The 23,443-nt window shown below is 49.0% G+C and overlaps 1 protein-coding gene across 10 annotated transcripts in view; it reads left to right on the top strand.

The window, feature by feature from the left end:
- The window catches only part of LRP1B (LDL receptor related protein 1B), a 1,420,219-nt gene that overhangs the window by 1,060,377 nt on the left and 336,399 nt on the right, over positions 1–23,443 (top strand). For all 10 annotated transcript variants that reach the window (XR_008308477.1, XM_053255348.1, XM_053255339.1 and 7 more), the window contains one exon: positions 5,038–5,282. Coding sequence is in view for 9 of the 10 variants with exons in the window: in XM_053255348.1 (XP_053111323.1) it covers positions 5,038–5,282 (245 nt within the window). In the remaining variant the exon portion in view is untranslated. The remainder of the gene's footprint in view (positions 1–5,037; positions 5,283–23,443) is intronic.

Raw genomic sequence — 23,443 nt, 5'->3', positions numbered from 1 at the left:
TGTGCTTAGGTGCCTTCTTTCAGCTCTGCACAGACACAAGAAATCTGTTCATGAGTATGGATCCTTTGCTGCGCTCTGGTATCTACAGTTCACCAGATCATGTGCCAGTTCTGGAGTAAGCCTCATGTAAACCTTCTTACTAATAGGAAGTATTGGGGCAAATCAGCATAGCAAGAGAAATCCTAGAATCCTGTCTTTGTCAGTAAAGAATAGCGGGAGGGGAACGCAAGGGGTGGGCAGTGAGCTAGGCCCTTTCCTCTACTCAAGCCTCATTTTAAAATGCCAGCTTCCCTTGACAGTCCCTGATTCTGGATCTGGGATCTTGGTTGCAGCAGGGAGAACATTAGTGGTGACATGCGCCAAAAAGGAGGTCTCTTCCAACAGTAATAAATACATAATTTGCATAGAAGTTAACTGTGCGAAGAGGCCCTATTCAACCTATGTGCCTTTTCAATCATATTTAAATGCATACATTTATATTGTTTTAGTTACTTTACAGCATTGTCAAAAGCACAGAGTTAGAAACCGATGCAAAAGGAGCAAAATATGAGTTAAATTGTACCCCCCACCTTCTTAGTTGCCATATTCATAAAGAAAATAAGAGAGAGAAAACTTGAATTTATGAGACTGTTTAAATGAAACTTTGGCACATTAATCAATTTGAAACATTCAGATAGTTTTACATTCCTCTCATATATTGTAGGGGTGTGCAATTTGGATTTTTGGTGATTCGGTTCGGGACCCAAACCGAATCACCCCTGTTCTGTTTTGTGCCCGAATATGGGCCACCCGAATCACCCTTGATTCGGTTCCGATTCTGATTTAATCCAAATCCGAATCCGAATCGATTTGGGGGGAAAGGGCCCAGGGGCAAAATTTTGGGGTGGGGTGGTAGTGCACAATGGGTGGAAGCTACCACCCCAATTTCAGGGGGATTGGGCAAAGGGCTGATTTTTGGGGAATTTTTGAAGTTTTAGTGACTTTGGGGAAGTTCAGGGGCATAGCATGGGATCTGGGCAAAAAGAGTAGGGTGGGGTGGTAGTGCCTAATGGGTGCAGGCTACCACCCCAATTTCCGGGGGATTGGGCAAAGGGCTGATTTTTGGGAAATTTCTGAAGTTTTTGTGTCTTTGGGGCAGATTGGGGCAGAAAGTGGGGCCTGGGGCAGAAGAGTGGGGTGGGGTGGTAGTTCCTAATGGGTGGAGGCTACCACCCCAATTTAATGGGGATTGGACAAAGGGCTGATTTTGGGGGAATTTTTGAAGTTTTTGTGTCTTTGGGGCAGTTTGGGGGCAGAAAGTGTATCTGCCCCCAAAGGGTGGGGTGGGTGGTAGTGCCTAATAGGTGGAGGCTACCACCCCAATTTCAGGGGGATTGGGCAGAGGGCTGATTTTTTGGGAATTTTTGAAGTTTTGGTGTCTTTGGGGCAGATTGGGGGCAGAAAGTGGATCTGCCCCAAAAGAGTGGGGTGGGCTGGTAGATAGTGTCTAATGGGTGGAGGCTACCACCCGTCCCCAATTTCAGAGTGATTGGGCAGAGGGCTGGATTTTGGTGAATTTCTGAGGTTTTTCTTAATAAGGTGCAGTGTGCTAGATTGATATTCATAGTAAATGAGAATGTGAAAAAGTGAAAGTGGGGTCATGAGAGTTCTTTCATTGAAAAAAATCTCATTTGCTATCATTGAATGAGAATTTACACCTCAGAGGTTTTTCTGAAGGGATGTTATTCCCTTATTTTCTGAGGTGGGAATTCTCATTCAATGATAGCAAATGAGATTTTTTTCAATTAAAGAACTCTCATGACCCCACTTTCACTTTTTCACACTCTCATTTACTATGAATATGAGGAATTGAATGAATCAATCTAGCACACTAAACCTAATGAAGAAAAACCTCAGAAATCCACCAAAATCCAGCCCTCTGCCCAATCACTCTGAAATTGGGGACGGGTGGTAGCCTCCACCCATTAGGCACTATCTACCAGCCCACCCCACTCATTTGGGGCAGATCCACTTTCTGCCCCCAATCTGCCCCAAAGACACCAAAACTTCAAAAATTCCCCAAAAATCAGCCCTTTGCCCAATCCCCCTGAAATTGGGGTGGTAGCCTCCACCCATTAGGCACTACCACCCCACCCGACTCTTCTGCCCCAGGCCCCACTTTCTGCCCCAATCTGCCCCAAAGACACAAAAACTTCAGAAATTTCCCAAAAATCAGCCCTTTGCCCTATCCCCCTGAAATTGGGGTGGTAGCCTGCACCCTTTAGGCACTACCACCCCACCCCACTCTTTTTGCCCAGATCTCCTTCTATGCCCCCAAACTGCCCCAAAGTCACTAAAACTTCAAAAAATCCCCCAAAATCGGTCATGAGCTGAATCACCCGAATTTTTTGGCCCTGAAATTCGGGTGATTCGGCTCGGCCCCGAAAAATATTGTGGGACATCGAGGGTGATTCGGTTTGGCCCCGAATCACCCGAAATTGCTCATTTCGGGCACAGATCGATCTGTGCCCGAAATTTTTTGCACATCCCTAATATATTGGTTTAATTTTCCAGAATATTCCAGGCTAAATTGTCATAACTGTTCAGAGACTCCTCTCTCTCTCTCTCTCTCTCTCTCTCTCTCTCTCATCGGGTTAAGACCTAACACAAAACCAGAGGTTGGAGAACGCGCAATTTCAGTTTTAAATAGTAAATTATATATCAGACCTTGGTCTAACTGTGATCTGGCAACCTCCAGTTCCAGGAGATGGGAGCCTCTCCCTGGGCCTAACCACCAAGACCTATCCCAGCAAGCTCCATGGCCAGACAGTGGGCAAAGTAATAGCATGCCAGTAAAGCAGCCGCAATTGGCCACAATCTCAAAGGGAGGGTGCCAAGTGCAATCCTGTCTTTTCGGAGCGGTCTGCCCATCCTAGGCATAGAAAGGGCATCTAAATCCCTTTAAATGACATGCCATGCCAGCACTTATTCTGACAGCAATGACATCGCCCCCCCCCAGGACCCCTGCACCCAAATAGTCCCGAACAAGCACAATCTGGGGGGGGGGCTCTGAGGGGGCACTATTTCCTTGTTACTCAGGGAAGGGAACATGATGTCTTCCCAAAAGGGGATATGTAGATGAAAGAGGGCAAAGGATACTGCAGGATCTGTCCTGCCATAGCCATGTCCTAGGATGCTCTTGTGAGGGATCACCCCAGCAAAACAGTCCATGCAGACCAAACCAAATTCCACCTCCACTGGCAGACTGCTGCCAGTGGGCTTGCCCTCTTATGAGGGTGTGAGCCCTAGGTCTCCCTTCAGATTGCATGTTCACGAGTTGAGCTAACCCACCAAAGGGGCCCCCACTTGCAGGGGCCTCCAACTCTCGATGGTAAAAAATAGAAGAGAACCCCTACAAACTCCCCACTCAGAATTCCCAGGTTCAGTTTGGCATTGTGTCGTATTCAAATCTGTCAGTGCAGGGAATTGTGGGAGAAGTGAGCTCTGATTTGCAGTGACCCAAAGTGAGCGTGTTCACTGTTTTGGGGCACAAGCATGGATGCACATGTCCACATGGGCAGATGGGCTGGTGGGGGGCAAGCATTGACACCTACTTGGTGGCAGTTTCCAAATCAGGAATTGTTGGGGTACCACTCCCCATGGCTTTCCTCCATAGAGCAACTTGCCTCTATATAGAGCCCCAATGGCCTGACACTCTTGTAAAAGCATGGTCCAGCTTGGGGCTGCCTTTTAAACCCAACCCAGGCACCCCCCCCCCCACCATTTGCTTCCCTCCTGGCAGTTATGGGGCACCCTGCTCATGTTGCTACCTGCAGTTTCTGTGCTTGTGAACATACATTGTAGTTGCTTCATTCTTGGGGAGCCAAGAATGTAGTGCTTGTCCTGTCAGATGTTACCCTCCTGGGGGTGTGATGGGGTGCCCTGCTTATGTTGCTTGCTGATGGTGGGCTATCCCTCTCATCCGAGGGAGTCTATTGGAGAGGACCATGGGGTGTTAGTCCTTGGTCTCCCTTTGGAATGCACACACACAAGTTGAGCTGATCTCTCAAAAGGAGCCCCCGCTTGTGTCGGGCCCCCAACTATCCATTGCAAAACATAGAACTTAAGCACTGCAATCCCTCCAAACCTTCCCCGTGAAGTCTTGCATGCACCAAAAGGGGATTTTGATGCCATGTGTCAGAGCCTGGCCATGTGCGCAGATGGGGGGAACATGCCAGCCATGTGAGGGCTGATGCTGCACAGACGCTGTAGGGAAAAGCGCCGCAGCCCTGAGCAGCCATTTGGAGAGTGGGCATCACTGGAGAAAAGCAGTGGAGATGAGCAGGTAAGAAGCTCCTTACCTGCTTTTTAAGGGAACCGCTCCCTGATCCATCAACAAGTGCACAAATGGCTCGTACATATCCCTAGCCCTTTGTTCCCATCCAGTCAGCCCATCCACTTTCCCTCCTGCTTGCCCGGTGTGGGGAAGGAGGGACAGAGTGGGACGAGGGAGTGCCCTTGTGTGACTGTGCTGCTTGACAGGCTGACAAGCCAGGGATGTGATGGCGTCCCTGTTGCCGGGCAATTCCATAGCTGTGAGGGTGACAGGAGGGGTGTGGCTGCTGCTAGGAGAGGCGGCCAGTGAGAAGCACCACTGGCATGGATTTGCTGTTAATATTGGGTGTGTCTGCGCCACTGTCTCCATGATCACAGTTTGAAAATCGACATGAAACTGCAGTTCTAGCGCATCTGGGTTTGAATGCAACACTTCGGCAGCCAAACTGGAGGTCTCAGCAGTGAACCTTTGTTAAAACCAAAGGTTAAAACTGGAGTTTGGTGAGACAAACCGCAGGTTGCTTTCAGCCCGAAACAGCAGTTTCCTAAATTTGGTCATACTGGAGTTCCTACCTCTGCTCCATTTAGTTCTAGTTTTGCATTACATCTGAACCCAGCCCCTCTCCCCCTCACTCCTAGTAATCATATATAAAGATTCTGCTGTAAAGATTTCTTTACAGGTCTTATTTTAAGATTTGATTTCTGTTTGGGACTATCTTTCAGGTCAGATGCTATTTATTCTGCACTATATGATGGAACTGACATGATTGAAATTATACGAGGACATGAATATCTTTCTCACCCGTTTGCTGTCTCATTGTATGGGAGTGAAGTATATTGGACAGACTGGAGGACAAATACATTGTCAAAAGCCAATAAATGGACAGGTCACAATGTTAGTGTGATACAGAAAACCAGTGCACAACCTTTTGATCTACAAATCTATCACCCAAGTCGTCAGCCACAAGGTAAATTGATACTTTTAATAACGTTGTTATGTTATGCCTTTGTATTCATATTCATTCTCTACATTAAATACCAGAAATAGAAATGGAAATATCTTCAATCATAACAATAATAAGTTATGACTTTTACTTGTTATATTGGTGTTATAAGAGTGTTTTTAAAAATATCTTTTAATGCTTCCTAGTTTGTGGTACTAATATACGGAAATAAAACAAGAATTTGTGAGTAGTTTTATTGTTGTCTAAATGACATCCTAAAACTATAGCAATAGAAAAATCACTAAAAGAAATTGTAAACATCAGATTAACTGCCCTTTGCATCTGCTTCAGTAAACAGCACTTAGTTGAAAATGGAAAAACATACTTAAATGCTTTAGCCTCAGGTCAGAACAATAATATTATATGATAGGGTATGTTTGTACATCACTTACTGCACTGACCCTGGAACCTCTTCCTGTGATCATTATTTTTACTAAGCAACTATTGGTGTGGGGCAGATATTTGTGGCTAGTTTCCCTTGTGCTCATAGAGGCTAGGTCAGTGAAAAAAACCTTTTCTGATATCTGGAGAGAACTACCTCCCTGCTATCTTCAAGCCTCCATTAAATATAGTAAAGTTGTCCTGTTGCATCCGATGTAGCCTAGTATCCCAACTGAAGTCCTTCATTGAAGTATACAATGAAGTATCCTTTCATTGCTTCAGAATGCTCTATTCCAGTTGCGTTCTTATTAGGTATGTGCACAGAACCCCTTTATGGGCCTCCGAACTGATTCGAATGGCGGACGGTTCTGCTGGTTCGAAGGTGGGCAGGGTGCATCTTTAAGGGTGGTGGAGGGTACACATACCCCTCCTTTTGCTTTCCCCCGCTGGCGCTCTGTTTTCTTAATGTCCATCGGGGTGGCAACATACCTCCCTGCCGCCCCGTTGCCCCCTTTACCAGAAGTAACTGGAAGTATCTGACATGCCTCTGCATGCCGGGCATGGCTGAGTGCAAATTGCGGGGCGCGTGTACCTGGCGGGTGCATGCGTGCAACATGTGCACACCCATGCCTTGAATGCACAGGCACTTTGGATACCTCTGGTTACTTCTGATAAAGGGGGCAATGGAGCAGCAGGAAGGTACGCTGCCACTCCAATGGACTTTAAGAAAACAAAGTGCCAGCAGGGGAAGAGTGGAGGGAGGGTTAAGTGCACCCTCCCTCACCCTTAAAGATGTACCCCCCACCTTCGAACCATCCCCACCTGGTTCTGTGTACATCTCTAGTCCTTATCTTACATTTATTCTGAAGAGTACTTAGAAATATGTTAACTGAGCATATATGAACTTTTCTAAAATTATAAATTTTGTTCACAGCAGTGAGCACTTACATCTATTGGGAGTGATGGAAATCTGGTCCAAATCAGGCATGACATGAGAAGTCCAAACTAGACATGCCTAATTACAGCTCCTAATAGGATCCCCTATGGGTTCTGTCCCATGTGTTGACTGGCTGACAGACTATATTGAAGGTTAAGAAAAAGAGCACTGGTGAATGTTTCTGAGTATTAAAGAACTCTGGGGATTTAAAGAGCTCAGTTCTCCTTTGAAATCAATTTTTTGCATTCCTTAAGTTCTTCTTGGAATCTGAGCTTGGAAAAGTAGCTAATATCTCTACTGGAGTGACAAACGTGGCTCTCCTACTTTATGTTGTGCTGACAGTGACCATTTTCAAATTGTATTCCACCAAAGTCATTTTGAGGGAGAAACTGGGAAGGGGTATTGATGTGAGGACACGGGTGCTTCTTCAACCACAACTCCTTGGCTCCCCTCACCACAAAGAGGTGAACAACAACAATAGGGAATGCACACTTTTACTATTTGAATGTGGGATATTCTCTGATGGTGAGAAATTAAACCCTTGCAAGGTCCAAGTGACTCTTTGTTTAAATAAATGTAGTATCTCTTAATCAGTGTTTTCACTTTCCCCCATAGTGATAGGAGCAGAGGAAGGGAGCACACAAACCTGAAGCCAGCGTGAAAATTCTCCCTGCTATAATCTAAGGGGGAAACATTTCAGTAAAAAGTAGGGATGTGAAAGTTCCTCAGAGACATGTGGTGTTAGCTATGGGATCTGGATACCTATTGGCCAGTGGTGTTTATCTGTATTTCTGAAGTGGGGAGGGGGGGAATTCAGAACAAAGAAACAAGAAGGGGTTTGGTTTGTTTGAGTAAAGGGTTTTTATGTTATTTTTGTATTTGTGAAGTAGTAGGGGCCAAATAGGTTAAAAATATGGAAAAGAAGCGACTAGAGGGAGACATAATAGAGGTTCATAAAATTATGCACGGAGTAGAGAGAGAGGACAGAGAGAGATTTTTCTCCCTCTCTCACAGCACTCGAACTAGGGGTCATCCCATGAAACCAAAGGTCAGGAAATTTAGGACTAACAAAATGAAGTACTTTTTCACTTAGCACATCATTAATCTATGGAATTCTCTAGGGATGTGCATAAAACCGGTTCTCCCGGTTCGGTTCGGGTCCGAATCGGGTCCGGACCGGGGAGGTTCGGTTTTGGTTTTGCCGGACCACCACCCCGGTCCGGTTCGGTTTTGAACCGGTTCGGATCCGAACCGAACCGGTTCGGATCACAAAAAGTGGCTGGTTTTGAAGGGGACATTGTGTTCTACCTGCCACCCAAATTTCAAGTCGATTGGACCTTCCTCTGATTTTTTACAAATTTTTTTTTAAAAAATTAATTCTTGCCCATAACTCACAATGTGGAGCCCTTAGGGGCAAAAAAGCTGGGGTGGGTGGTAGCCACCCATGGGTGTCCTCCACCCCAAAAATCCCAAGGCAATTGGTTGCTCCTAGTATTATTGGTGAATTTTTGAAGAAAATTTTTTTCCCATTGGCTAGAATGGGGGTTTGGGGCTGCCCCAGACCCGCCTCTGTGGGGTGGCAGCACCCCCAAAGTGGGTCCGGGGCCATGGCAAAAATGCCCTCAGTCCCTCCCTGCAATCCCCGTAGAGATAGGAGTGATGGTTCTGTTGTTTTTCTGAGGTGTTCTGAGTGAGTGTGGATTCTGTGATAGCAAATGAGAGTGGATTCATGGTGTCTCATTGGAAATCTCATTAGCTATCATAGAATCTACACTCAGAACACCTCATAAAAACGAGGTGTTCTGAGTGTAGATTCTATGATAGCTAATGAGATTTCCAATGAGACACCATGAATCCACTCTCATTTGCTATCACAGAATCCACACTCACTCAGAACACCTCAGAAAAACAACAGAACCATCACTCCTATCTCTACGGGGATTGCTGGGAGGGACTGAGGGCATTTCTGCCATGGCCCCGGACCCACTTTGGGGGTGCTGCCACCCCACAGAGGCGGGTCTGGGGCAGCCCCAAACCCCCATTCTAGCCAATGGAAAAAAATTTTTCTTCAAAAATTCACCAATAATACTAGGAGCAACCCAACAATTGCCACCCCATCTTTTTGGCCCCTCTCTCTGGGCGCCCTAACACGTAACACCTAGTCAGTCCATCTTAATGCCTACCTACTACCACCACTCCTATCCAAGCAAGTAAGAGGAGGACACTCAGAGAGACAACACCCACTCTCTGATCTAACAAAAAGGCCACTGCTGTGCTGCCTGCCAGCACAGCAGCAGCAGCGGAGCAGCACAATAAGCACAAGAGCAGCACACACAGAGAAGAAGCAGGAGGCGGAGCAGCAGAGCAGCAGACCTGCCGCTCTGCATGATGGGTGATGTGACGCCCAAAGAAACCACCGCCTCACTCAGTGCCTGCCACTGACTAGGCCCGACAGACAGAAGCCAGCCAACCTGCTCTGCTCTGCTGCTCCCCATGGATGATGCACACACACCCTACATCTGCATCCAAATTACCAGACCAGACCAAGTGCGCAGAGTCAGCACAGGCCAGCAGCCACCAGCCCAGCAACAACAACAGCTACTACTGCTACCACCACAACCAGTGTTGCCGCTACAATAACATTCCCAGTCCAGTCACGCGTGCCACAGCCTGAGCCTAGCACACAGCCAACAGCTGCTGCCAGCCAGTGCCTGGCAAGCCCAGCCAACATGAGGAGGAGAGAGCTAACAAGTAGACGGCGCACGCACATCACCAACCCATCACGACGGCGCAACTGCAAGGGGAGAGGGCACAATTACAGGCAGGAGGAGGAGGAGGAGGAGGCGGCGGGCGAGGCAATCCTAGCACAGATTTGAAAGTTTAAAATCCACCAGGACATCTTCTAGAATCTAGACTTCTGTTTTTTCTACCACCAGCTGTAGTGTCTAGTTAGTCAGTGTGCTGTGCAGCTGAGCTGAGCTGAGCTGCGTGTGAGGAAGGGTGATTGTAGCTAGTTCTTTAGTTTCAGCAGACTGAGCATTGAGCATGGGCAGTGGCCTTGGGAAGCAACACAATTACACGACACTCACCTGCTGCTGCTGGTTCTAGAAGTTGCCTCTTCTCGTCTTTTCACCTCTTTGTGTGTGTGTGTGTGTGTGCAGTGAGTGCATGCCTTTTGCCTTGCTGGAAAGAAATGCTTCTCTGGTCCACCACCACATATCTGCTCAAGGACACAGAGGCCCAAGGCAGAGGTGGTGGCACCAGTGTGAGTGCATGTGTGCTGGTGGTGTTTGCCACCACAGGTGTTTTGTGTGTGTATGTGTGCGCTGCTAGCTAGGAGGGGGGAGGGAGGCAGGGAGGGAGGCAGGGAGGCAGGGAGGAAAGGGGAGGGGGAGAGGGATGTAGAGGGGATTGAAGGGGGGAGGGTCCGGCTCAGAGTTGGTCAGCCACATATTTGTGCACACACGTGCTCACGTGTGTGCTTCGGTGGGAGAGACCAGACTCTCATCATCTGCCAGACCGGGGTTGGGGGCAGGTGAGGCGGTGGTGGGCTGGAAGGGAGGGAGGATGGAAGGTGGTGAAGAGGAAGGGGAGAGGATGAGAGGGGAAGGATGGAGGGAGGCATGGGGGGGAGGGAAAAAAACATGTAGACAGACACACACCACACTACACACAGAAAGCATCCACACACAGAGACAGTGCTAGGCATCCATTCACACCGACAGACAGACAGACACACACACAACAGGAAGAGACAGACTGCGCCTGCACCACACACACACACACACAGACCCAATTCCCCCCCTGCACAGTTATCAATCAATATGTTGTGTTGGCAGCCAGTTCATTGCTATTCTGATGGTTTTGGGTTTTTTGCCATCAGCCAACATCAACAGTGACCACAATCAAGATGAACATAAGATGATAATAATTCATTCGTTTCATTTGAAAAAATCACCCAATCATTTTCTCCATGTAAACCAAGCCCCCCACACATGATTTCTGGTAACATTTTCAATAAAATCAATTCATTTGGCATTCATCATTTTGTTCTCCCTCTGTCACCTTTTTTTCTTTCTTTTGCATAATTTTGAGGCTTGATTTTGACATGGGGTTTTTAAAGAAAAAATTATTTACATGTTTATTTACATACAGTATTTACATATCTACACTGCATTTTAGAATGTATACCCGCCGCTGCCGCTAAGTCTAGTACTCCGTGGGCTGTGCTACTTTGGGGGGGTGTGCCGTGCCCACGCCAGGTCCCCAAATGCTGACAGGTGGATAGATAAAGGGCCTGTGCTGGTCAGCATTGGGTTTCTTTTTAGGTGGGCGTGGGCATTGTAAACATCTGGCCAGTCGCAGCACTACAACTACTACTACAACTGCATCTCTGTGTGGGCACACTACACGCTGCGACTGGCTGGCACGGCTCAGCATCTGTCACGTCAGCTCAGCTAGAGGTGGAAGGGGGGAAGGTAGGGATAAGCACAGAGGTCCAGCCAGGCAGGTGACCAACGGTAATCACTCGCCCGGCTCAAACTCCAGCTTGGGGTAGCCCAACAGGGGGAGGTTCACCTTAAGGAAGACCAGCTGCTCCACCAGACCAGGGTCCAAGCGGGAGCGAGAGGGTGTCACCACGTCCCCGGCACGTGAAAACACCCGCTCGCTCTGGACACTGGTTGGGGGGCAGGAGAGGAGGCGCACAGCCACCACCGCCAGGTCCGGCCAGACTTGGCGGCGGCTCGCCCAGAACTGTGCGCAGTCCACGCCGTCTCCCTCCACAGGCTCCTCCAAGTACTGCGCAACGCATTGCTCAGCACTGGAGGGGGGCCTGGCAGGTCGAGCCTCCCGCATACCAGGCATGGCGCCATAGCAGAACCGCTGAAACCACTGGGCGGATCTCGAGTCGGTAGCAAATGGCTGCTGCGATGGCGCCGCCTGGGATGCCGCGCTGCTGGACTGGGAAGAGGGAGGGGAAGGGGAAGCTGACGCCGGCTGGCCGCCCATGCTGCTGCTGGGTGCAGGTTGGGCCGCGAGGGCTGCCCCCGCACCACTACCAACACCCTGGTCTCTGCGGGCCCTAGCGGCCTCCTCCTACCTAACCTTCTCGACCAGGATGCCCTTCCACCTGGGCAAGTCGTCGGCACTCACGGCATTGCCCTTGAGGGCTGGGTGACAGAGACAAGCGAGGACATACTCCTCCCTGTCTCCCAGCACATCAACGAGCCGCTTGTCAACCCCAGACCTCAGCCTCCCAGCCAGAGCACGACCCTCTGGCATGGTCAGAGAGATATGGAGTCCACCCATCAGCTTCTCCAGACCAACAGCTGTGGGCAGCGCCTGGCTCAAGGGAGTGGTGTCGCCACACAAGCCCTTCGTGGCAAGCTGGAAGGGCTCGAGTGCCGACACCGCCTCGGACATCTGCTTCCACTCTGCGTTCAAGAAGTCGCAGACATCCAAGGACTCGTCCCTCGCCAGGGCGACAAGGGCTCTCTCCTGCTCCAACAGGCGCTGGAACAGGAGGAAGGTGGAGTTCCACCGCGTCTCCACATCCGTAGGGATGAGATGTCGAGGAAGGCCAAGGTCATCCTGCTTCTGGCGAAGCAGTCTCCTGGACTTCTCGCTGCGGTGGAAGTGGGCGGCCAGCTTGCGGGACTTATCCACAAGCGTGGCCGTGGCAGCAACAGCAGCTGGGATGGGGCGGGCCCCCTTCTCCTGGGACGCCTTCAGCTCCTTAAGGCCAAGGGCGTCCCTGACGGTCAGATGGAGCGTGTGTGCCATACACCGTATGTTCACACAGTCCATGACTGTCTCGACAGCGGCGGTAACGTTGGCTCCATTGTCGGTGACAATGAAGCCGCGGGAGAGGTGTGGACACCCGCCAATCCACTCCTCTATCTGGCGGTCGAGTACGGCCGCCACCTCCTCCGCGGTGTGCCTCGTGTCCATCGTCTCCACGTGCAGGACGGCCCACCTGTGCCGTAGTGCAGCGGGAGCCGCGCCGGACCCGGAAGCATCGCCCACGGAGGTCCCCTCACTCTCCGGTCCCCACCAGTGGGCAGTGAGGGCCAGGAAAGAAGCGTGCATCCCACTGACACTGGTCCAGAGGTCAGTCATGAAATGCACACTTGTCCCGGCCGGAGCTGCACGCAGCTCGGCCGACACGAGCTCCCTGCACCGGCGGTACAGGGAGGGGACCACGTTCCGGCTGAACGTGGTCCTTGAGGGGATGACATATTCGGGAGCCAGGTATTGGAGAATCCGGCGGAAGCCGTTGTTCTCGACCACCTAAAACGGCTGGTCATCGGTGGAAATCATCTCCCCTATGAGGCGGGTGAGGTGATGATGGTCCACGCGAACAATACGCTGGCTGCCCGAGGACTGCGTCCACCGCTGGACGGGCAGTGTAGCCTGCCTGCTGGCTGGCACACTGCCGCTGCCCGCCCTAGTGGCAGATGCACAAGGCGCACTAGCGCTGCCAGCCTGTCCCCTGAGACCTGGGTGGTGACGCTCTAGGTGTCTCCACATAGGCGTCGTACCCAGGTGCGCAGGGTCCCTTCCACGGCTGACAAGCATCCTGCAGTGGACACAGCGGGCGTGGAATGGGTCATCTTGAGGGACCTCAAAATGCACCCATGCACCACTGCCCTTGGCCTCCTGCGCCCTGGGCGCCGTCCTAGGCCGTTTCTCGCAGGGTGGCTGCAGTCCTGGGGGGGGCGGCCGCCGCTGCCTGCCCACTGCTGCCACCCAACCCGCCCCTTCCGCCCTCCACAGCGGAGGAAGGGCCCGGCTGAACTGGCATCGGAGAGGCAGGCCTCTCCTCCACCACCTCGCCAGACCGCTCCCCACCAGAGTGTCGGGCTTCACGAGGGGGGGCCCCACTGAGCGGCGAAAGGATAGGGGGAAGGGGCCCCAGAGGGAGGGAGAACCTGGCTGCATCGCTGCCAGCCGCACGGTCCTCACCGCCCTCTACCTGCTCTTCCAACTCCACAGTCTCCTCCACCTCAACAACTGGCGGTAGCTCAGCAGCACCTGGTGCCGCCGGCGAGGAGGGACCCGCCACAGCCCTAACGGTGCCTCTGCCTCTGCCGCGATTGGCGGCAGCAGGCGTGGGGAACTGAATCCTGCGCACCAAAGATGGGGCCGGAGCAAAGAATTCTCCAATGGGGAGAACTGGGGTGTCCTCAGGCTCCCCGCGTCCTCTCCCTCCCCGTGCCGCAGGCGCACCCCGCACCTGGCCTCTCCCACCTCTGCCTGCCAGCCTTGAGCGAGCCCTGCCCGCCACACGGCGCTCAGACATGCTGCTAGGTCAGAAGGAGGGAGACTTTAGGAGGAAGGCCAGACAGGGTCAAAAAAATAATTTGGAGGGGCTTAGGGGCCAAAAAAAAGGCAGCTGATTTGGAGGCGGTGGGGGGGAAGTTTGTTTTCAAAAAAGGAAGCCAATTGGGGGGAAAGGAAGACTTTTTGATATGGGGGGGGGGGAAGCCAATCGAAGTGAGGGGGAGGGTGTCCTTTTGGGAGTCAACCACCAAGCCAATTGGGGAGATGGGCCTGGGAGGGTTTTTTTTTAAGAAAAATAGGGGGTTAAAGGGTGGAACCCCGGTGTGGGAGGGTGGCACGGGCAGTTGGGTGGAGTAGTTGTGGTGTGGGTGGCAAGTTTTTAGCTTTTTAGGGGGGGGAGAGTGGATGGGGGGAGGGCACAGCACCTACCGGGGGTGGGGGAGGGATGCAGTCAACGCTTGGGAACCTGCAGATCAAAGGAGGAAACCCTTATTTCGTGAACTTGAACACAAAGTGTGGGTTCTGGGGGGTGGTTCTCAAGTAATGCTCCTGTGGGGGGAGCATCAAACTCAATGCAGCCTATTTAGTGACTCTAAATTGCACACAACCAAAACCAGAACCCAGTCACACCAACACAGAGGTTGAACCCACCCACTCTGTGACTATGCCTGCCCAATGCCATGGCAAGCAAGCAGCAGCAAACACTTGATGGCAGCCTCATGGATTGAACATCATGATCATCATCATACGTGTGTATTGGCCCAGCATGTAGTGGCAGCATCAGAGCCCAGCCAGGACCCCACTCAGACTGCCCCAGAGGCAAGGAAGCACTCTGGCATGGCATGGGCCCAGCATGTAGTGGCAGCATCGCATCAGAACCCTGGACCCCACTCAGACTGCCCCAGAGGCAAGGAAGCACTCTGGAAGGCACCTGTTCAAAAACCACCTGCAAGACGCATGCAATGCAACACAACACACAGCAGCAATTTCTTTATTGGGCATGGGCATGAAGACACAAGTTTTACAACAGTACATCTCCTCTCCAAGGTTCCCTCCCTCCTCCCCACACCCAAATGCATTTCAGAATAGGGGTGTCCCTATTTAAAACCGCCAGCTAGGGAGAGAAAGGGGCAACAAAAGGTGCACAATCGCACATGCACTAACCCCTCTTCTTCCGGTCCTTCTCCTGCCGCTCACTGCTGGTCACGGATTCGCCGCCGCCAGCCAGCCACCCTGGGCTGAGACACAGCAGGGCGGCCGCACAAGGCACACAGGCAACCGGGGTAGTTCAACAACGATGGAGGGGCAGAAGTGAGGAGACAACACTATTTGTGTAGCTCAACTCACCCCCAAGCAGAGACAAAATCAACCAAAAACTATAAAAAGAAAAAAAAAACCGATGGCAGCCGCCAGGTGGGTAGGCTACTGTGTGCGGCTGCAGCTGTGGGAGAGGAGGTGGAAAGTGAAGGGGAGCAGAGAGAGAAAAGACTAAGAGAGAGAGAAAAGAGAGGGGGGGCAGGGACAAAGAGAAAGAGAGGAGAGAGAGAGAAAAGAAAGAGAGAGAGAGGAGAAATAGAGAGGATAGAGAGAAAGAGGAGAGAGGAGAAGCGCAGCGCAGCAGGGAGGGGGGATTCAGGTGTGGGGGGAGGACACAGCAGTAGCAGCGGTCCAAAGAGGTGGGGGGAGCAGAGAGGGTGTGTGTGGTTGGGGGCTAGTGTGTGGCAGGGGGCCTGGGGTAAGTGGAGAGAGTCAGGGGCAAGGAGAAAAAGAGGTGGGGTGGGGGGAGCAGAGAGGGTGTGTGTGGTTGGGGGCTAGTGTGTGGCAGGGGGCCTGGGGTAAGTGGAGAGAGTCAGGGGCAAGGAGAAAAAGAGGTGGGGTGGGGGGAGCAGAGAGGGTGTGTGTGGTTGGGGGCTAGTGTGTGGCAGGGGGCCTGGGGTAAGTGGAGAGAGTCAGGGGCAAGGAGAAAAAGAGGTGGGGTGGGGGGAGCAGAGAGGGTGCGTGTGGTTGGGGCTAGTGTGTGGCAGGGGGCCTGGGGTAAGTGGAGAGAGTCAGGGGCAAGGAGAAAAAGAGGTGGGGTGGGGGGAGCAGAGAGGGTGTGTGTGGCTGGGGGCTAGTGTGTGGCAGGGGGCCTGGGGTAAGTGGAGAGAGTCAGGGGCAAGGAGAAAAAGAGGTGGGGTGGGGGGAGCAGAGAGGGTGTGTGTGGTTGGGGGCTAGTGTGTGGCAGGGGGCCTGGGGTAAGTGGAGAAAGTCAGGGGCAAGGAGAAAAAGAGGTGGGGTGGGGGGAGCAGAGAGGGTGTGTGTGGTTGGGGGCTAGTGTGTGGCAGAGGGGTGTTGGGGGGAAGGGGAGGGGGCAACAACAAACAGCAAAGGAGAAACTGGAACAACTCGGGCAGCAGCAGCGATTAGGCTGGATGGGGTGGTTGGGGGAGGAGCTGGGCCTGGGCTAGGGTCTGGGAGGAGGGATGGGGGGGGGCAGGCATGGGGGGGGAGGAGGAGGGTAGCAAAATATATAAAGCAATATATATCAAGAGAACACAAGCCAGAAGTTTAAAAAAAAAATGAAAAGAAAGACTATAACCAGCAGAAAAAACTTGGGGGTGGGGGTGTGGGGAGGGGGAACCAAACACAGACTCTGAGGGGGGCCACTAAGTGAACAGAGACAATGAAACCACAATTGCTGCAAATTAATAATAGCAAATGAATAAGTGGAACCAAGCAAAGAAAACTGGACTCTGTTTGGCAGCAGCAAACTTGGGAGAAGGCTGGATGGGGTGGGGTTGGGGTGGGGTGTGGTTGGACTTGGAGGGGCAAGTTTGGAGCAGGGAACCAAAACTGATTATATGGGACAACAAGAAACAACAACAGAATCCTCTGGGGGTGGGGGGGAGGGATTCAGGGAACCAACTCGCAGGGCAGCAGCAGTCAGCAGAAACAAACAAAATGGTACAATTTAAGCAAAACCAGCAAGCAATATATAAATGAAACCAATGCAATGCAATGTGAAAATCAAAAAGTTGGACAAAAACAAGGCAGGACAAAGAGCAATAATTAATGGAAGAAGATTTAAAGCAATGAGGATGCAGTGGGTGGGAGTGGGGGAGGGGGAGGGTAGGCCCAAAGGATGAGAAGGGAAAGGGGGGGAGGGGGGGAGAAAAGCAGACAGACAAGGAACAGGGAAAATTGGGGGAAATTAAGAAGAAAGTAAAGTGAAGTAACACACAGTATACAGACAAGAGACAGACAGAGAGAGGAGACACACAGAGAGTCACAAAGGGCAGGTGGACAAAGGATTAGACAGAGCACACAGACACAGGACACAGTCAGGACTCACAGAGACACCAGAGCAGCCAGCAAAGGGCAAGCAGGTCTCAGAGATGATCCCACAACTGCAGCCAAGAGAAGTTTCCAGAGAAGAGGCTTGGGTTTATATAGGTTTGAAATTCCCTCCTTTGGGAGCCCCCACCTTTGCACTCCCCCCACGGCCAACAGGGTGCCAGCTCTCAACAGTGCAACAGCCAAGCAGCCTACCAGACCAAAGGACTCATTCTGGCCAATCAAGGAACAATAGCGCAGCCAATACAATGCTTGGAAATAGCATCACAAAATGGATGCAAGGAGGAGCAAAAGTTTCGGGAAGGAGACACAAAATGGAGGACACACTTGGAACTTTAAAGAGACACTCCAGAGACTCAATTTCATTCCCGAACCGGCTCGAATTCGGTCCGGCTCGGTCCCGGAAGGGCCCGATTCGGTCCGGGATCGAGCCGCCGGATCCGGACCGGTTCGGGACGAACCAGTCCGGATCCGGACCGAACCGCACATCCCTAGAATTCTCTGACACGAGATGTGGTGATGGCCACTAGCTTGGATGGCTTTAAAGGGGGCTTGGACAAATTCATGGAGAACAGGTCTATCAATGGCTGCTAGTCTGGAGGATTTAAGCCATCTGCAGTCTCAGAGGCAGGATGCCTCTAAATATCAGTTGCAGGGAAGTAACAGCAAGAGAGAGGACATGCCCTTACCTCTTGCCTGAAGGCTTCTCATAGGCATTTGGTGGGCCACTGTGTGAAACAGAATGCTGAACTAGATAGGCCCTGAACTAGATAGGCCTGATCTAACAGGGCTGTTCTTATGTATGGTCTTATATTCTTATGTGTTATGTTCTTATGTGTGTTCTTATATTTGACAAAAGAGGAGCTGGCAGAGGTTTTAGTAGTATGCCAGAAAGAGTGGCTATCACTTATGTAGTGTTTAAGGAAATAGTGTATAAAAGGTTTTGAACATTTCAAGAAAGATTTCAAAACTCTGATGTCCCAACCAGACAAATTTTGATGGAATCAGAAAAATAATTAATGAATATCTTATACCAATGTGGGAACCTTAGCAGATATCGAAGAAAATGTACTTAACTGGTTTAGACTAGTTTTATTTTCAGATCCCTTAAGAAATTAAATTAAAGGTCAAAAATAAAGCTGTGAATTTAGCACAATCAACTGGAATAGGTGACCAACTGATGCTACACAGAGACAGATTTGATCCAAGGTTTCTAAGGTTTGGAGGAGAGGGTAAAGGAGGGAATTTCCAGGGGGGAAGGGAACTGGAAGAATATAAGGAAGTCTCTAGTATAACCACCTCTCCTAATTGTAATTCAGAGTCTGTTACCATTGTGGATTCTAAGCCACCTAAAAAATAATTACCAAAAATTTTGGAGTGCCTTACCTGCATAATGCTGAGATAGCACCAAGAGGCTGCAAGTCTAATGAAAACACATGCTTAAGAGCTTTCAATAACTAACAGAGAGGAAATCAATAGTAAATTAAAGGAATCAATGGGTGCCAAAGATAAAATGATTCTAGTGATGTTAAACACATTTGTTTCATTTAATGTATATGTTCTAATCTAATATCATCTGCTGATCTTATACTAAAGAGGTACATGGACATTCACAGATTGCAAAGTCAGCCCTTTCAGGCCCCAGTGCCTTGACTGTCCATGGAATGCAGAGGGTGGATCAATTGATATGATTAATATGAAATGGGAGTAACTGAACTTCAAGCACAATTTCCATCCTTAAATGTTGGAACAGTTTATTCATTCATTCATTCATTTGAAATGTTTATACCCTGCCCCTCCAGTACACTACTACTTGGGGCGGCTCACAACATTAATAAAAAGAAACAATGTAAAATCAGACTAATAAAGTTAACCAAATGTAAGTTAAACAAGTCAAAAGACCAGGCTAAAAACATATTTAAAATTACATTTTTTAAAAGTTTCAAATAAAAAATTATTTTAAAAGCTAAAGCCTGAGAACTATAAAAACTAAAGTACCAATCAGATATAAACAGGGATGGAACATTAAACAGCTTCTTTTAAAAGATGTGTTTTCAATTATTATTTTTTAAAGACTGAAGGAGGGAGCATGGAGAAGCTCTTCAGGAAGGGTGTTCCAAAAGCCAAGGGGCCACAACTGAAAAGGCCCTGTCTCTAGTCCCCACCAACCAGATCTCTGTTAATGATGGGGCTATGAGCATCATTTCAGGCTGTGAGATGATGAGTAGAGGGCCCTGGCAGGTTTATATGGGCAAATATGGTCTGACAGGTACCCCGGCCCCAAGCCATGTGGAGCTTTAAAGGTCAAGACCAGCATCTTGAATCTGGCCCAGAAGCAGACCAGTAACCAATGAGGCTGCCACAGGATGGGTGTGACACTCAGGAAGTGACTTGCGCCTATAAGCATCCTTGCAGCAGCCGATTTTAGAGCCAAATAAGTAGTGACTCATATCTAAATGCCTAGAGCCTTGGAGTCTAGCAGCATAATGAATGAATGAATGAAAAAAAGAATCTGTTGTAGAAGCCGCATCATGCTGCTGATTCATGTACCAATATCTTTTGTAAGCAAGATGAAACCTCTGGGGAAGTTCCAAGGGTCTGGTACTACCTGAGTAGTAGTCTCATGCCTCCTCTCCTGCTGCTGCTCCCCCCAATTGGTATTCAGGGACATAATCGCACGTTGCTCAGAGTGCTTCTGGAGGAAGGAAAGATTGGCAGGAATAACACACACGAATGCACATGAGCACCTGAACTTCAGAAGAAGGACAGCTGTGCATTCTCTCACTGCATTCATATAGCTTTAATCAGGATGTTGGCCAGTGGCAGTAGCCTCAGCTGAAACTCAAGTGGTAGCTGTGGTTTTGTCTATCCCCCTGCCCCCAAGATTCCTGTCAGAGATTCTTACAGAGAAGCACAGATTTCTTTGCATACATCACTGAATGTCTCTGAACGTGTTACGGAGTAAAACATTTGAAAACACAGCTTACCACTCACAATGCAATGAACTGAAAGTTCATTGAAAGAGGCTGAAAGTTTAATGCAACCCTCAAATGGAATTATTAAGACTGATGTGGATATTTGCCCAATTAATTGGATGATAAACTGTCATCTCATTTGAATTAATGTATTTGAATTACTAAAGGAGTTTTTAATTTCTTTATAGTATTGAGACCTTTTAAAAGCTGCAGATCCATCTGATTCTGGATTGGGAGCTGTTTTGTTATAAAATAATGAGATTTTAAAGTATCAGAGCCAGAAGTTATTGCCCACAGAAACAAAATCTTTCATCCATTCAAAAAGGACCCTGTGAGAGAACAAGCATACTAGCCAGTGGACATGGCAGAAGGCGGAGGAGTGCATGGTAGTTCTTTGTTTTCCTGTCCCCTAATAGTCCAATGTGATCATCCCTCAGGCCCAGTGATGACAAAGGGGCCTGGTCGATACTTGCTTTGGTTGATGAGGGGTGCCCAGTGGCACAATAATGACATGAGTCTGTCGGCTGGCTTTTACCATGCAAAGGGGTTGGCTGGGGTGGGTGGTCACACAGACCCCCAAGCTTGTGCCTGACTTGATCCACTCTTGGCACCAGCCCTGAAAGTAGTCTCCTGAATATTACATCATTTATGTAGTACTATATATTGTTTCCCTTTCTTCAGAGGGATCAAAGAAATCCACAAATTGATAATGAGAAGAGCATATAAATAAGCAAGAGGAGAGGAGAGGAGAGGAGAGAGAACAGATATAGTGAATAGCTAATTGTTAACCGTATTCAGCAAGATTTCTGACTGACACCCCCCCCCCCCGCCCCCTGAAATAGGAACACCACATGAAATAGCAAAATAAACTTACCTTGTACACTTCCTGGAGATGTCTATATCAGGTGGTATAGAATTATAAATAAGTACCTAAATACATAAATAAATAAAGAACTAAACTACAAACCAGATATAAACAGGGATGGGACATTTAAAAGCCTCTTTTAAAATATGTGTTTTCAATTGTTTTTTAAAAACACTGAGGGAAGGAGCATGGAGAAGCTCTCCAGGAAGGGCATTCCAAAGCCAAGGGGCTACAACTGAAAAGGCCCCGCCTCTAGTCCCCACCAACCAGATCTCTGTTAGTGGTGGGGCCATGAGCATAATCTCAGGGCCTGAGATGATGAGTGGAGGGCCCTGGCAGGTTTATATGGGAAATTCAGTTGGATAAATACCCCGGCCCCAAGCCATGTAGACCTTTAAAAGTCAAGACCAGCACATTGAATCTAGCCCAGAAGCGGACCAGTAACCAATGAGGCTGCCACAGGATGGGTGTGTCACTCATCAAGCAACTTGTGCCCACCAGCATCCTTGCAGCAGCTGTTTTAGAGCAAATGAGTAGTGACTCATATCTAAAAGGGGGGGGGGGGAAACATATCTGTTCTAGCAGCTGCATCACACTGCGGGTTCATGTACCAATATCTTTTGTAAGCACAATAAAACCTCTGGGGAAGTTCTAAGGATCTGGTACTAATTAAAAACTGTTTTAATCATTTTAATACTGTTTTAAAATTTTAAATTGCTGTAATGTTTTAACTTTTTCTGTTATTTATTTTGTTTTATTGTTGACCACCCAGAGATGTAAATTTTGGAAGGAACATTTGGAACCATTCTGTTCAGCACATAACTTGTCAAGGCAGAACAGCCTTATCTTACCCAAATTCAGGAATCTACCTTTGTCTCTATTCAACTTCATCTTGTAGTTCTAGTCCATATTTGAGTCTGTCCAAATTGGACTGAATCTTCGTTCTGCCTTCTTAGCTATCCCTCCAAGCTTTGTATATTCCGATATTTTTTCTGGCCCCAAAACTCACTCATCCATCCAATGTTTAGTCAAGCAAGATAACAGTACAGTTGGGGTTTTATTCCTTCATATCCCATTGGTTTCTATTTTGTCTAGTCTTAGATTATGGTTGTATCCAAACTTTGGGTTTCTGTTTCCTTGACTTGCTTTTTCAGACAAGCTTTGTCTGAAATTGTTCAACTTTTAAACAACATTTTCACCTTTACAAGGTTGCTAGGCCACGCAAGCCAGCTCTACGTATCCCTGCTACTCTCCAGTTGCAACCCTATTACAACACACAATATTGCCAAGTTCTGCACGGCAGCATGCAAAATCAGCTGGGATCTGACTGCCAGCAAAAACTAATTAGGCCCAACGTAGTTCATGCCTACACTGCCACCTCTTCTACCTATTTATACATATTTTAATCAAATTTAATTCTAATCTTAACTTTTTTATAGCTTCTCATAGATTTTAGTCATAGTCTTTATTTCGGTCTTTGACTAGCACAAGATTTTTAGTCTTATGCTCATAGCTTTAAACTTCTTAGCCTTTATGCTAAGGGCAACCAAGAAGATCAGGGGCCTAGAGCACCTTTCTTATGAGGCAAGACTACAACACCTGGGGCTTTTTAGTTTAGAAAAAAGACGACTGCAGGGAGACATGATAGAGGTCTATAAAATCATGCATGGTGTGGAGAAAGTGGAGAGGGAGAAATTCTTTTCCCTCTCACACAACACTAGAACCAGGGATCACTCCATGAAATTGATTGCCAGGAGGTCTAGGACTAACAAACGGAAGTACTTTTTCACACTACGCGTGATCCACTTGTGGAACTCTCTGCCACAGTATGTGGTGACAGCCAACAACCTGGATGGCTTTAAGAAGGGTTTGGATAACTTCATGGAGGAGAGGTCTATCAATGGCTACTAGTCAGAGGGCTGTGGGCCACCTCCAGCTCAAAGGCAGGATGCCTCTTGAGTACCAGTTGCAGGGAAGTAATGGCAGGAGAGAGGGCACGCCCTCAGCTCCTGTCTGTGACTTGCAGCAGCATCTGGTGGGCCACTGTGCGAAACAGGATGCTGGACTAGATGGGCCTTGGGCCTGATCCAGCAGGGCTGTTCTTATGTTCTTATGCATTTATTTTATCATATTTTAATTAATTTTATAACATTCTATAGTTCTTAGTTCAAATTCTATAGTTACTCTTTTCCTCTGGCATAGACCATTTTTACTGCTGCAGTTTGCGCCTATATCCCCTTTGGCGTGCTCTCACACGCCCACATGATCCACGCTGCATCACTGGAGGTCGGTTTGTGTTTCTCAGGATGTTTGCAGATTTAGTAAGTTAATTAATCCATTTAACCTATCC

Source organism: Hemicordylus capensis, chromosome 1 (assembly GCF_027244095.1).
Source record: "Hemicordylus capensis ecotype Gifberg chromosome 1, rHemCap1.1.pri, whole genome shotgun sequence".
In the NCBI taxonomy this organism is placed as follows: Eukaryota; Metazoa; Chordata; class Lepidosauria; order Squamata; family Cordylidae; genus Hemicordylus; species Hemicordylus capensis.
This window is presented reverse-complemented; position numbering and strand designations above follow the sequence as displayed.